The sequence below is a fragment of the Aethalodelphis obliquidens genome, unplaced genomic scaffold (assembly GCF_003676395.1).
Source record: "Aethalodelphis obliquidens isolate GAN/ISIS:26980383/991018 unplaced genomic scaffold, ASM367639v1 scaffold120, whole genome shotgun sequence".
NCBI classification, from domain to species: Eukaryota; Metazoa; Chordata; class Mammalia; order Artiodactyla; family Delphinidae; genus Aethalodelphis; species Aethalodelphis obliquidens.
Window position 1 is genome coordinate 1,643,719 of NW_020838064.1, and position 15,365 is coordinate 1,659,083.

Here is a 15,365-nt window from a genome sequence, read left to right on the forward strand (position 1 = left end):
TTTTCACGTCTTTGAATATTCCATGACCCTAAGGGTTCAATAGTGTTAATTTGCCAGCAGAATAGCAACAACTGACTTGAATTCTTGCTTATTGTTTTCTTGTTGATCAAAACATATGGCATCGTGACCAGTCAAAATCCAAAGAGGATAGGGGAGACATTCACAGAATTCTTCTCCATTCCATTTGTGGAAGAGTGGCTGAAACTGCAGTAAGTAATGACACAAGGCTTTGAATAATTTATTCCTAACTTGAAGATTGTGTTAATGATAGTTTTCCTCCAATCTATGAGAACTAACTCATGTAATCCATCCAGGACCCTGCATCAGTTGTGTATGTGGCTCTTTTCTCTGGTTATTTTTATTCTAGGCTAAGGGCATCCTATCCATGCAGTGATTATTCAAGAAGCACTTCAGAAATAAAATAGAAAACTTAAAAAATTTTCTTATCCTAAGTAATTCATCTCTCCATTCTCTCTTCCTCTCCTCCTAGCCCTAAAGGTCATTATGTCTCAGGAAATACAACTAAACTTTTCTAAATATTACTTTGTAGTTATATGCATCATTTACATTTAAAATATTAGAACATGACAGATGAGGTTAATACTCTCTTTGACCGTCATTCTAATCTGAGTTTTCTCTCCTCACAGAATTAATCAGCTTGGTCTATACTGCATCCTTCCGTTGTCTTAAAATTAGTTACTTAATTATATAAAATTAGATTATATCATACAAAATTAGTAATATTACTTTATGTGACCTGTTTATCATCAGTGATATAGTAATAATAATGACCACTAACATTTATTGAGTGCTTGTATCACGGGTCTCAGCATTTAACGCTCATGAACTAACTTGATCCTCATAACAATGCTATTACCAGCCCTATTTTGCAGATGAGGAAATTTATGCATTATCCTGCAACTTGCTTTTATTTGACTGAAATACATGCTTTTGAGATCTAGCCATGTTGATTCAATTACATCTAATTCATGCCTTTGATAGCTTTATAGCCTATGACATTTCTAGATTTGCATAATTTGTTCATTCATACAGTAAATGTTTATTGAGTACTACTGTGTGCCAAACATCATTCTAGGTGCTGGAGATAAAGCAGTGAACAAAGTAGCCAAAACTCCTGACTTAGTGGAGCTTATATTCTGGTGGGGGATGGCAGACAATAAGCAAGTAAGTGCTATAGAGAAGAATAAAGCAGAGAGGGGAGAATATAGAGTATTGACGGGACTTAATTTTATATAGGGCGGTCAGTAAAGACCTCACTTGGAGGATGACTTTTTTTTTTTTTTTTAGTATTTATTTATTTGGCTGCGCCGGTTCTTAGTTGTGGCACGTAGGATCTTTGTTGCTGTGTGCCAGATCTTTAGTTGTGGCGTGCAGGATCTTTGTTGCCATGTTTGGGATCTTTAGTTGCAGCATGCAGGATTTTTGTTGCCATGTGTAGGATCTTTAGTTATGGCATATGGGATTGAGTTCCCTGACCAGGGATCGAACCCAGGCCCCCTGCATTGGGAGTGTGGAGTCTTAGCCACTGGACCACCAGGGAAGTCCCTGGAGGATGACGTTTAAGCAGTGATCAACAATTTTAAGCCATAAGTGGAAGAAAGACAACTCAATTTAGAGAAAATAATATTTAACTTATTTCTTTGAAAATATTTTCACACCAGCCCTTTGCAAGAACAATGTCAGGAAACTGAGACACTAGGAAATTAAGTAAGTTTTGTAAAATCCCATATTAAACAGAGTAGAAAAAAATGAAATTAGACCCTTAGCCCTCAAATGTTACATCTTTTGCTTAAATCTGCCCTTCTGGGGAATGCCAAGTTGAATAGACCCTTGGCTGACTTTCTCAATTTTGAGAGTTTAAAAGAATTCAGGTATTAACCAGTTTTTAAAAATCTGAGACTACCTATACATTGGAAAGAGAACGATATTAGAAAATCTTGCTTCTTATTAAGCTTCTAAGCCTCTGCCTAATTTTGTCCACTGTGAAAATGGAAAGCCGGGCTTCCCTGGTGGCGCAGTGGTTGGGAGTCCGCCTGCTGATGCAGGGGACGCGGGTTCGTGCCCCGGTCCGGGAGGATCCCACGTGCCATGGAGCGGCTGGGCACGTGAGCCGTGGCTGCTGGCCCTGCGCGTCCGGAGCCTGTGCTCCGCAACGGGAGAGGCCACAGCAGTGAGATGCCCGTGTATCGCAAAAAAAAAAAAAAAAAGAAAAGAACATGGAAAGCCTATAATTTATAGATTATAAATGATTAATAAGTGAAAGATTAGCATATTTCTCCAGGTTGAAAATGAAACATTTTCCCACTTACAATAACCAATGAAGGGACTTCCCTGGTGGTGCAGTGGTTAAGACTGCACTCCCAATGCAGGGGGCCTGGGTTCGATCCCTGTTCTGGGAACTAGATCTCACATGCATGCTGCAACTAAGAGTTCACAAGCCACAATAAAGGAGCTCTGGAACCACAACTAAGGAGCCCACCTGCCGCAACTAAGACCTGATGCAACCAAACAAGTAAGTAAATAAATAAATATTAAAAAAAAAAAAAATGAAGAAGAGTCTTAAAAATAAGAGTTTCTCTAAGTAAGAGTTCTCTCAAATCTCTAGTCATTTATCGTAAAAATACCTTAATTTAAAATAGTTGCTAACTTCCACTGGCAGCTCATGTAAGTATACTGCAAAGTAGCAATAGCAAGCATTTCAGTTGGACTCCACAAGAACAGAAACACAAAAGCTCTTGCTTTAACTGGCATTTGTGTTCTCTGCTTCCATTACCTTTCAAAGAGGTGCCCCGAGCATGATAAAAATGTAAATGATACTAATCTAATTTGATGCAATAAATATTTATTGAATATCTACCAAATGCAATGCAAAGAGCTTGGTGCTGTGGAGAAAACAGAGATGAATAAAATATGGCTCTGACCCTTGGAATGAGAGAGATGTGTTTACAAGTAGCTGTAGTTTCTGTAGTGAGTGTTGTAAAACAAATGTTAATAAAGCATTAAAGGGAAATGGGGATGCACAAGACCATCTATGCCCCACTCCACCACTGGCCTGGAGCCAGTCAGGTTGGGCCAGTGGCCAAGCTGGCTGGTGCCCAGATTTGGTCTTGAAGAGGCAAGAACTCAGGTGCCATATCCTTCTCGAGAATGCTCTTGAACAGGGAGAGCAGAGAGGCAGGTAGGGCAGGAGCCAAGAGACCATCTCTAACCCACGTTTCCCCAAGCCTACTGACATCTATCACCCGGTAATTCTTTGTTGTGAGGGGCTGGCCTATAGGATGTTTCACAGCATCTCCAGCCTTCCCCCACTCCACATGCTAGTAGCACCCCCTGTGGTCCTCACCATCAAGAATGTCTCCAGATACTGGCAAATGTGGGGAGACAGAAAAATTGCCCCTGGTTGAGAACTTCTGATTGAATCCAGAAGGAAAAGTGAGAGGAAATCTGAGGGGGAAGGGAGAAGAGCTGAGAAAGTTCACGGTGGGCACTGTCATTCTGGTCGTTCGTGTGGATGTGAAGGTATCTGCCGAGAAGGAGGCCCAGGTTCTGGAGGCTTGTGGGGGAGGGGAGGAGGCTGCAACAGCTGCTGTGGTGAAACCGATAGGGAATCAACTAGGGATGATGAGTAGGGATGGCCCAGCTGATGGCCTGAATTTGTGATGCATATAAACAGCCTGCTTATGAGATTATTTCCAGCAACCCTGGAAAAGAGGTGGAGGAAACAGGTGGTTGGGTAAAATCAGTGTTGAAAACTGGCAAAGCTAATACAGTAAAAGGTCTAGACTAGGCCCAGAGGATTGTCTGAGAGCGAGAAATTTCCCTCTACCCTTCTAGGTTCTTCTGGACGGTATAACGATCAAATTGACCTGAGATAGATTAACAGGAGAAAATCAAACAAAAGTTTAATAACCTATATACATGGGAGAGGCCCAGGAGAACTGAGTAACTCACCAAAATGTCTGAAACCCTCACCTTAAATACCATCTGCAGTTAAAGACAACAGAGGATGTTAGGGGTAGGGACCTGAGACTTCAAAGGGGAGGAAGGCAATTGCCATGAAGATGGAAAAGCATATGTTTGGTAAATAAATATTGGAGGGGCCCTGCGGAGACAGTGGGACAGAGAGTGGACTCTGATGTCTAAGTTTCCCCACCACACCCAACCCACATTCTTTGCCGATATCTCTAGTGATAACTCTATTCCAGGCACAGGCCTTCCATCTAAATTCTTTTTAGGCAGTTAGGAGGAAGTTTCTTCCTGAGTCTTTTGGGCCTTGATTGTTTTCAGCTTGAGATAATCCACATGGCAAAGAGACATTTTGGGTGGCAAATTTTGTTCCCCTACAGGATCTTAAGTACATGGAAAAGCATTGTTAACTTTTCTAAGAATGATGTCTTACATTTTTCTCATAAATTACTATATTTTCTGAATTGTGTTAATGATTTAACAACCAATTTTCAGAAAGAAACAGAAACACTACATTACGTGTTCACACTGGAAGTAAGAAACATAACCAAACTCGGAAGCACTAAAATGGGGATGGTAGGTCCATACAGTTTTTGAAATTTCAGTGGATCTTATTTGGATCCTGATTCAAAGAAACAAACTAAAAAGTAAAATTAGGAGGCAACTGGAAATTTGAACACCTAGTAAATAATTGATGGTAGAAAGCATTATTGTTATTTTATTTGAGGTTTGATAATGATTTCGTATTCACAATAAAAAGTTACTTCTTTTTAGAGAAACATGCTGAAATATTTATGAATGAAATATGAAATCATATGATGTCAATGGATAAGGTTGGGGGAAGTTACATTGAGTGACTGACATGGAGAACAGTATAAATGAAGCTGGATGGTGAACTGGGTTCATTTTTTTTCTGCCTACTTTTTTATATCTTTGAAGTTTTCCATAATAAAACATTAAAAGGAAAAGAAACAGTAAGATGTTTCAAAGCTCCTCATGACCAGCTGATTGAATAGCGGATAGGCTGTGAGCAAGGAGGAATCTGTTGACTGGAGGTGAACTGGGGGGGCTGTGGGCTGTTCTCCGTGGGTGATGGCTGGAGTGACAGGCAGTGGAGGAGACTGAGTTTTCACATGATGCTGAGAGGCTCAAATGACATGGAAGGAAAAGGGCCCTGGGGTGTGGCGGGGAGAGCGACAGGTGTGGGCCCAAGTGAGAAGCCTCACGGTGCTGGGGACGTCTGTGTTACCCTGGTTGAGACCCGGCTCTGAACCGGCACAGCTCACCAGCCAGTCCCCTCACATCAGCCTCATTCTCCCTCCCCACCCCACTCCAGTGCCAAACCCAATTCTCCCCAGTGGCAATGAGGAGGATTAATATGACCAGAGCCGTGGGCTTGCCCTAAGAACATGGCTCCAATAACCTCAGAGCTCCTGGGGAACAAGGAAATGGCTTTCTAGGTCAGGTCAGCGCAGTAAATCTTTTAGGCTTGGCAGGACACGTGCGGTCTCTGTTGCAACTACTCAACTCCATAGTTGTCCATAGACAACACGTGACAAAAGGCCGTGGCTGTGTTCCAGTACCACTCTACTTGCAACGGTAGGTGATGGGCCAGATTTGACCGATGGGCTGTAGTTTGCTGAGCCCTGTTCTAGATGGACACCAATAACCCAAGTCATAGTCTCACATAAGGGCAAAATACAATATAAATAGAAGTGAGTGGGTGGGAAAGATGAAAGGACAGAGAAGACTATGATGAGATCAGGACTTTGGGAAGATGAGATGTGACAGTCTTTCAGGGACAACCCGTTCTAAGATGTGACTGTCACGAAGGAAGAAGGGGGTCATGGGATCACATGGACTCGAGGCCATGGTGTTGGAGGTGTCATCAGTATGAATAATGAAGTATCTGAGAGGCTTGTGGGGGTGGGTTGAAGAAGATGACAAGTCAAATCCCGGAGCTGTCAAGGGAGGTGTAAGAATGTCCTGGACGTCAAAGTGAAGGTAGTGCAGTGTAGGGGTTAGGAACCTGGGCTCTGGAATCACAGCTCTGCATGCTAAACCACGCTCTACTCCTTCCAGCTGTGTGGCTCAGCACAGATGACATAAGCTCTCAGAGTCTCAGTTTTTCCATCTGTGAAATGGTCTTTCATCTAAACAAAGCTAGTTCCTTACCTAAGAGGAATTATGGTGCCAGTTTTAAGGGAATACATTTTTTTCCCACTATTGATACATATACAAATGGGTGTGTTTCAGCTATTAAAGGGAGTTATTTTTAATTTATTTGTTCATCTATTCAGCTAATATTTATTACTTGCTTAAATGTGCTCTAAAATCATGGAACAGACATATTCATAAACTGGCTGGCTGCCATTTACTGGATGCCTACTACGTGCCATGGAACCATGACACAAACATGGTCCTTGTCTTCACGAACAGAAAGTTTTGGGTTTTTAAAAATTTATTTTATTTATTTATTTTTGGCTGCGTTGGGTCTTCATTGCTGCACGCGGGCTTTCTCTAGTTGCGGCGAGCAGGGGCTACTCTTCGTTGTGGTGCGTGGGCTTTTCATTGTGGTGGCTTCTCTTGTTGCGGAGCACAGGCTCTAGGGGCGCGGTCTTCAGTAGTTGTAGCACACGGGCTCAGTAGTTGTGGCTCGTGGCTCTAGAGCGCAGGCTCAGTAGTTGTGGCGCACAGGCTTCGTTGCTCCGCGGCACGTGTGATCTTCCTGGACCAGGGCTTGAAGCCATGTCCCCTGCATTGGCAGGCGGATTATTAACTACTGCACCACCAGGGAAGCCCAACAGACAGATTTTGTATATAGTTGGATTGCTGTGTATATGGACTTATTTATGCTAGTTCAATGTTGTGCTCTTGGGGGAAGGAGAAAGAGAGAGAGAGAAATAAAATTTTTTTTAATGCAGGCAATTCCCCCTGAATTGTACACTGGAGGTGAAGCATAAAATGGGTCACATGACTCAGCCCTTTCCTTAATTGTCTTCAGTTTTATGTGACAGTCACAACATGAGCGGCCCATAAGGGAACTGTTTCCTTCTGTCTGTCTGTCTTTGTCTACCTGCATGACCTACCTAACTACCTACCTGCCAACCAAGCATTTATATAGTGTTTACTCAGGTACTGTTCTGAACAATTTATAAATATTACCTAATTTAACTCCCATAACAACCCTACAAAGTAGGAACTATTATTTCCCCATTGTGTTAATCAAGCTAGCCTAGACTAGGCTGCAGTTACAAACAACAGCAAAATACTCAATAACAGCTGATTTCTTATACAAAGACTGATACAGGTTGGACAGCCTTCTTATAAATTATAGCTATTTGGAACATGTCTTTTTTTTTTTCTTTTTTTTTTTTTTTTTTTGCGGTATGTGGGCCTCTCACTGCTGTGGCCTCTCCCGTTGCGGAGCACAGGCTCCGGACGCGCAGGCTCAGCAGCCATGGCTCACGGGCCCAGCCGCTCCGCGGCATGTGGGATCTTCCCGGACCGGGGCACGAACCCGCGTCCCCTGCATCGGCAGGCGGACTCTCAACCACTGCGCCACCAGGGAAGTCCGGCACCTTAGTTCTTAACCTTAACCTCTTCTCACAGAGCCTGGCCCCAAAACAACCGCAAGGGAGGCTGAGATATGTGAGGGAACACTGGATAGTCTGTGGGTTATAGCTGTGCCGGCCATAGCCGTATCTCAGAGAAAGAGCTGAGGCACAGAGGTGTAAGTTTTTTGCCCAAGGTCACAAGCTAGTAAACAGCAGGCGCAGGATTTGAACCAGGCAGCCTGGCTCCAGGGTCCGAGCTGGTAAGAGCATAATGAATTACTTCACTCTTCTGCCTCGCCTATCACCGGGTACTTAGAGTGATCTGTACTAAGACTGGGAGAAAAACTGGCTACCAGAGACCGTTGAAAGATGCTGTGTCTTTATATGGGTAATTTAAGGTGTGTCAAGGGGAAATTTTGGCTAAATGTGAGTTTCATCTTATGTGCTCATTTTAGAGTCAGCTCCTGTGTCAGATGCCACTCCTTTGTATATTATGCGTACTAGCATTTATTGCCTCAAATAATCTTATCTACCAGCCTGGGGAGTCATCCAAAATAAGAGTTTAGGTTTATTTTAATGTTCTTAGTAAAACAAGTTCTACCAGGTCCAGCTGTCTTTGATGCTCGATGTCATCATATTATCAGATCACAGCTGGTAGGTTGCGATCATTTGCCATGGGCAGCTGCCGATTGCTTATCACATAAATGATGGGTCCTTCTCCCACAGGTCCCCATAATTTCACATACTCTTCACTCTGCCCATCCCTTCTCAGCTACCCATTTCTTTTCCATGACTCTTTTTTTAAGAAATGTATTTTTATGCAGCTATTTTATATAAACATGGATAACCCTTAAAAATTCCATTAGGTTTATAAAAATAATTAAGATTTATCATATAAAAAATATACATATTTGTTAAATAAACTACACAGTGAAAAGGAAAGGTTTTAAATCAAGGATCATCATAGAATTAAATAACTCTAGCTCTAAGGTCTTTCAAAAGGATGTTTCACTCCAAATGGCAGGAACATGGCTTTTATTTTCTCCTCTATATTATTTTGTAGCTTTCATATTATCTATAGAGTTACTTTAAAAATTAAAAACAATTGCAAAATGAAAGGGTATTTATTCTATTTCCTTTTATTCCATTTTCTTGCTTTCTGTATTAGACATTTATGTTTTTTCCAGCCCTGCACTGATTTCCCCCTTCTTCTGGTTACAGTACACCCTATGTTTTTGGAAGGATCACCCCTCTCCCATTTCCCGTTCAAGCAGAAAGTGAGCTGATTCCACCTCTGGCTCTGGGCTGAGTATGTGACCCAGGCCTGGACAATCAGAGCAGTGAATCCCCCTACCACCGTGCTTGCTCCCAAATTGGTTAAATCCAAGATAACCCCAAGATTTTTCAAGAAGTAACCAGGAAAACTTTTCTGTCTTTTCCTCTAGGCTTAGAATTTTGAGGTTATAAGCCTTGAGCTGCTGAGGGCAATCCTCTAAAGAGATTGTGCCTGGGATAACAGCAGAACTGAGAGGTGGCCAGAGCCTGAGTCCCTATGGCATTGTTTTGAATCTCTCTATCTCACCATGTTAGGCATGTTAGCCAGTTCTACCCCTATTAGTTAAGTGAACCAATAAATACCTTTTTTTCTTTTTCAATAAATACATTTTTTCTTTTTTTGCTTACACCAGTTTGAGTTAGGTGGATGATACCTGCCAATGAAAGAGCCCTGATGTTTTCCTACATGATACTTACCCACTGCCCTCCAGTATCCTGTGTTAGTCAGCTTTCCCTAGGTTTTGCTGCAGTAACAAACAACTCTTAAATCTCAATGCCTTATAACAACAAAGATTTATACTTCACCCTGTTTAATGTTGGCTGTGTGTCACCTCTGGCTCTGCTCCATGTCTCTTCTCATTCTGGGACCCAGGAGGGAGGAGCATCACCATTCCTCAGTCTCACAGCAGAGAGAGACGAGCAATAGCCAACCCATGCAAACAGTACTTCTGCTCACACTTCATTGCTCAATACAAGGCCCATGGCCAAGGTCAATATTGGTACTACGGGGGAAGTTGACACCACCCACAGGCAGAAACCACATGCGAATAACAAAGAGCAGGGACGCATGATTCTCTTATAGGTAAAGGAGTGATAGTTTAGAGCAATAATATAATCTGCACGTGTTCTAATCAGAGCTTAAGGAGGGGGTCTTCTTCCCCACCTTTCCGCAGCAGTGGATTACTCATATCTCCTGTTGGCCTTACTCCTGTTTATGAATCCAGCACTGTCCTCTTTTGTTGTGTATAGTCCTGACTTAACCAGCCAATCAGAAACAGTGAAATTATTTGCTATCATATTCAGGACAGGAAACATTTAGCTTTTCATTTTGACCAAAAAGTATTCATCCAATTTGTTTGCAAAAATAAATCACTGAATAAACACAAGGAACAAAAGTGCACTGCTGCCTATCTGGTCCCGTGTCCCAGGGGAGAAGTCTCATGAAAGACATCATTAAAACTGAGACCTTCAATGAAACAAAGATTGTGTTTTAGAAGAGAAAAGAAAAGGTTGTTTTGGGCAAAATGTCTTTTCAGCTAAGTTCTACCATTAGATAAAAGAAGAGAAAAGAAAAATCCACGATACTTTCAGGTCAGTGAAAGGTATCTTATGACCAAAACCTGAGGTGAGAATAGAAGTGTCACTGTGCCGTTTGAGGACAAGTGCCAGTGGTCAGATTTTCTGCACTGAGCTTGACAGTGGGACCCAAAACGCTTGTGCCTTCAAAACGGCACAGGAAATGGCATGCGTCCTGCACTAAAGAACAGAGTTGGATGGTAGCCTGCCAGAAAATTTGCTGTCATGCCCTGTTGCAAGGAGAAATATCCTTTCAATCCATTTTGTCTTATAGAAGATTTCTGTCTCAGTAATTCGAAAGGCCGGAGTCTCGTGAGGGTAATAAATCGTCTTTGCTCTTTATGTTAACTTTCATCTTTAGACAGGAAGGAAAGAGACCTGTTTCCTGAATCCAGGACACGCTGGGGTGCATAAATCCTCTGAGTGCCTCCTTCTGCTGGAGGTTTTGTGTGGGTGGCCCTTTCTCGGGGGCACACGGTACTGCTTCCTCCCCTTCTTCCTGTTGTTTTTAGGTGGCTCTTTGGGAACGAGCTCGGGGAGCCTGTGTCAGGCAGCATGGCAGACACATCTGGGCTCCAGTCTTAGCTCTGCCATTTATTAGTTGGAGTACTAGTTTCCTGTGCTGTTTAACAAATTACCACAACCATGGTGGCTTAAAACAACACAGATCTATTCTCTTATAGTTCTGGAGGCTAGAAGTCCAAAATCAGTTTCACAGGGCTCAAGTCTGAGTGTTGACAAGGCTGGTTCCTTTTGGAGACTTTAGGGGAATATTTGTTTCTTGCCTTATCTGGTATCTGGAGGCTACCTCCATCCTGGAGGGCTTGTGACCCTCTGCCTCCCTCTCATAAGGACCCTTGTGATTATATCATTGGGCCCACCTGTGATAATGCAGGATAATCTCAAGACCATTCATTTAATCACATCTACAAAGCCTCTTTTGCCGTATAAGGGAATATATATATATATACATTCACAGTGTCTGGGCATTGGTCCATTATGCAGCCAACATACTGTATAACGTTGGGTAACCTGGAACTAATCCCTTCACATCCCTGAACCTTGCTCCTCTCTTCTGTACCATGGGGATGGTGATAAAACCTACATCATAGGCTTGCTGTGACAGTTAAAGATGGTATCAGAGTTTTTTGTTGCAAGCAACAGAAATTTAAAGGCTGCTTAAGAAAAATGGTATATATTGGAAGTAAAAAGATAACTCACAGACATAAAGGAAAAGGTAAGGATCTGGCCTTAGAAGCAGGTATAGGGACCCAGGGAGCACAGACCCCCTCTAGTCTTTGCCAGTCCACTCAAGATTCCTCTTCCAGGGAAGGGGCATCTGCTTGGCTAAGCTTGGGTTTCTGAGGCACACCTTGGCCAGGAGAGGAGAAGGCACTGTGACCCACATTCCCCCTGATACAGGGAGGGGGAGCTGTCAAAGCAAAATCTGAGGGTTGATACCACAAAAAGGGGGAGGGTATGATAGGCAGATAAAAATGAAAGATATTCACTGCAGAGGGCTCAAAGTAGGTATTCAAAGAATGATGGCTATTATTCTTTTTTTATTTTTATTTTTTGCGGTACGCGGTCCTCTCACTGTTGTGGCCTTTCCCGTTGAGGAGCACAGGCTCCGGACGCACAGGCTCTGTGGCCACGGCTCACGGGCCCAGCCGCTCCGCGGCATGTGGGATCTTCCCGGACCGGGGCACGAACCCGTGTCCCCTGCATTGGCAGGCGGACTCTCAACCGCTGCGCTACCAGGGAAGCCCGATGGCTATTATTTTATCCTTAATCTTAAGAGAATAGTAACCACTGCTTTGGCAAGATGAAACATGGGTAGCAGAATCACCAAGCAAGAGAAAGACAGAATATCTTCATTTAACCTCAGCTCTGCCACTGATAAATTCTGACATTAAGGAAAGTCCTCTATTTCCTTATCTATAATAATATTTATTCATTCAAAAATATTTATTGAGTGCCTACTTTTTTCCAGGCACGTTTCTAGGTACCATAGAGTAGAGAACAAAAGAGAGAAAGTCTTGGCCCCTGTGGAATTTACATTGTAAAGACAGACAATAACCAAATTAACAAAGAAACATATTGTATGATGTAAAGAAGACTCAAGTGCTTTGAAGAAAAATAAAGCAGAGTAAAGTGGATTGAGAGTCCCAGGCCTAGGGTGAGAGGTGCTAGCGTTTTAGACAGAGAAGCCGGGGAAGGCTCACATTTGCACAGAGGGTTGAATGACACGCAGAGGGAGCCAACCCTATGAAGATCGGAAACAAGAGTGTCCCAGGCAGAGGGAACAGCTACTCCGAAGGCCCTGAGACAGCAACAGACTTGGCCAGTGAGGCAAGAAGAGATGAGAGAGGGTGAGAGGGTGGCAGGAAAGGAAGCCAGAGAGGCTGGTGAGGCTGCTCCCACCTTGGGTGGGGCCTTGGATGCCATGATAAAGAGTTTGGATTTTTCTTTTTCCTTTTGAGTGTGATAGTAAACTGTTGGAGGGTTTTGAGCAGAAGAGCGAGGTAATCCAATTTATCTTTTAGAAAGATCACTCTGGCAGCTGGAGGGGAGTTGGCTGAAGTCAGCGCTAATAGTGCAAGCAGAGAGGCCAGTGAGCAGGCGACTGCAGGCAGGAGATGATGGGGGCTTGCAGTGGAGAAGGTGAGAAGAGGTTGGATTTGGGATCTGTCTTGATGCTGGATGTGGGGTGACAGAGAGCTAAGGCAAGGCTGACTTGGAGATTTCAGGCCCGAGCAAGTGCCTGAATGGGGATTGGGGAAAATTAGAATTAGGTTTTAAAATTTAATGGGTATACTGAAGAATCACAACTTACTGGGAATAAACATATGAAAACCTTTTTCCTTTATCTTCTCCAGTAACTGCATCACTATATTACACTGAATCTCTCTTCCATCTGAGAAGTAGCCCTTTAATAACTTTTTGACCAAATTCCATAACTTCCTGGTCACTGTTTTTAGATAGTCTGATTTCACTGTTTAGATTCATCTTGTTTATTTTAAATCCTTAGTCTTCAGTCTCATCCTGGATGCAAAATTCATCTTCCCCCATTCCCCAGCTCTAGCCACAACTGTCTATGATTCAGGGGTCCCTGACCTTGGAAGGCAGGGAAATTACTTCTTTATTTTCACTAGTCTGTAACTGAAATTTGGCCTCTCTTTTAATTATGAATGTGGGAAACAAACCTCAGTAGTACCCACAGTAACTGTACCTTTGTTACTGATAGCAACCATCAGATGTTTTTACATCCCGTTATAGTTGTTGCAGTGATCTTGAAATATCATTTACACTTGTCTCTTCTTTCAAATTATAGTAGTTAATTGAACTGCCATTAGCTCTTCTTATTTACTGTATGATTTAGAAGGACATATATTACTTTATCACCAACAGTTTTAAAAAATATTTTGATAAACTGTATTTCAATATAATTGGTTTACTTTGAAATCTTATGTACTTTTTTTAAAAAAAATAAATTTATTTATTTAATTTTGGCTGCCTTGGGTCTTGGTTGCTGTGCGCGGGCTTTCTCTGGTTGGGGCGAGCAGGGGCTACTCTTCATTGCGGTGCGTGGGCTTCTCATTGCCGTGGCTTCTCTTGTTGTGGAGCACGGGCTCCAGTGCACGGGCTCCGTAGTTGTGGTGCACAAGCTCAGTAGTTGTGGCTCGTGGGCTCTAGAGCACAGGCTCAGTAGTTGTGGCGCATGGGCTTAGTTTCTCCGCGGCATGTGGGATCTTCCCGGACCAGGGCTCAAACCCGTGTCCCTTGCGTTGGCAGGTGGATTCTTAACCACTGCACCACCAGGGAAGTCCCTTATGTACTTACTTTTATATTAAAAAAAAATATTATTCAGAGAAGGAATCCAAATTGCCAAAGTGAAAAGGGATTATGGCACAAAAGAAGTTAAGATCCCCTGTGAGAGGTTTGGAAGGGGTTAGGAAGGTGGCATGCTCTTCCCATACACCCCTGGAGAGGGAAGAAAGACAGTGGGGAGGGGGCAGGTCTCCTTAAGCCACATTAGAGAAAACATGTACTCAGTCACAAAGAGACTAAATAACAGAGCAATCTGGGCATATCTATCAAACAGCAGCAGGTAGCACAGCCCTGGTTTTTAAGGTGGTTATACCAGCAGTCCAAGGGTGAGCACGAGGTCTTGCAGCTTGTTGTTTAGGCAACACTGTTAACCGGACGCATATGCAGCTTCCAGTGATGGGGCTGATAAAACAGGACTTGTTTATATAGGAGAGTGATTCAGCCTGATGTCAGGGTAATAACTAACTGCTTGTTGGTCTCCCAGAGTGGAGTTGCTGAGGGGGTGAAGCGAGATCACATTCTGGTAACTATGATTTTTTAAAACGTGCTTTAGGCTGTTAGAGATTAATGCAGCTGACTCTTCCTTACTGGTTTTCGGAGCTATTCCTTGCGTAATGGAAGGCTGGAATTGAAAGAATCCTGGGAGATTCCGTCCTAATGGCTAGTCTGGAAGTCCCATTCCAGATAACCTCTATCCTACTGCTTCCAAATATTTGAAGTTCATTACTCAAGACTGTGATGCCTCCAACACAGAATGTTTGGGAAACCAGTTAAGGCTGAGGGCAGGGACTGCGTAATCTCTTTTGCTGAATACGCTGAGTAGAGGTTATCAAGTACTGGCCTCATGAATTGGTGAAGGGCTTTATGAATGATGGTTGATTGAGGGCCTGTGTCATTTTGTAAATGGCTTTGCATCTGGGTTGTGCTTTCATGGTACAAGAAAACAACGTAATCTTTTACCTAATGAAAATTGGAAAACAATTGGATTTCAAGATTCAGTTTTCAATATTAAGCAAGCCTTTCCCTTTTCTGCTTTATTCTTCGTAAATGTCATTTCAGATGGTAACTTTTGTCTTAGAACTGGATGGAGAAGTTAATAAAGACTAACTTCTCAGCTTCTCTTATGTATTTTGCAAGTATGCTGTAGCTTCTTTAGGTCTTGAAATCTTTTACTGAGCATCCAAAAATGGGGGAAGAATTGCCTGTGTGTGTGTGCGCATTTATACATACACGTGTATACAGTCAGAAGAATAAACTGTTCCTTCTCAGAATTATGGCAGCAATTGTTGTGATTCAAATAGATTTAATTCATGTTTGAGAAAAAGAAGGAGGACATGACAAACGAGCACTACCAACAGG

The 15,365-nt window shown here is 42.8% G+C and overlaps 1 protein-coding gene across 7 annotated transcripts in view; it reads left to right on the forward strand.

Moving 5' to 3' along the window:
• The window catches only part of IQCK (IQ motif containing K), a 126,804-nt gene that overhangs the window by 39,146 nt on the left and 72,293 nt on the right, over positions 1–15,365 (forward strand). For 5 of the 7 annotated variants that reach the window (XM_027098104.1, XM_027098106.1, XM_027098102.1 and 2 more), the window contains one exon: positions 132–209. The exons of the other annotated variants lie outside the window; for them this stretch is intronic. In XM_027098104.1, the coding sequence (XP_026953905.1) occupies positions 132–209 (78 nt within the window). The remainder of the gene's footprint in view (positions 1–131; positions 210–15,365) is intronic. 7 annotated transcript variants of the gene reach the window in all.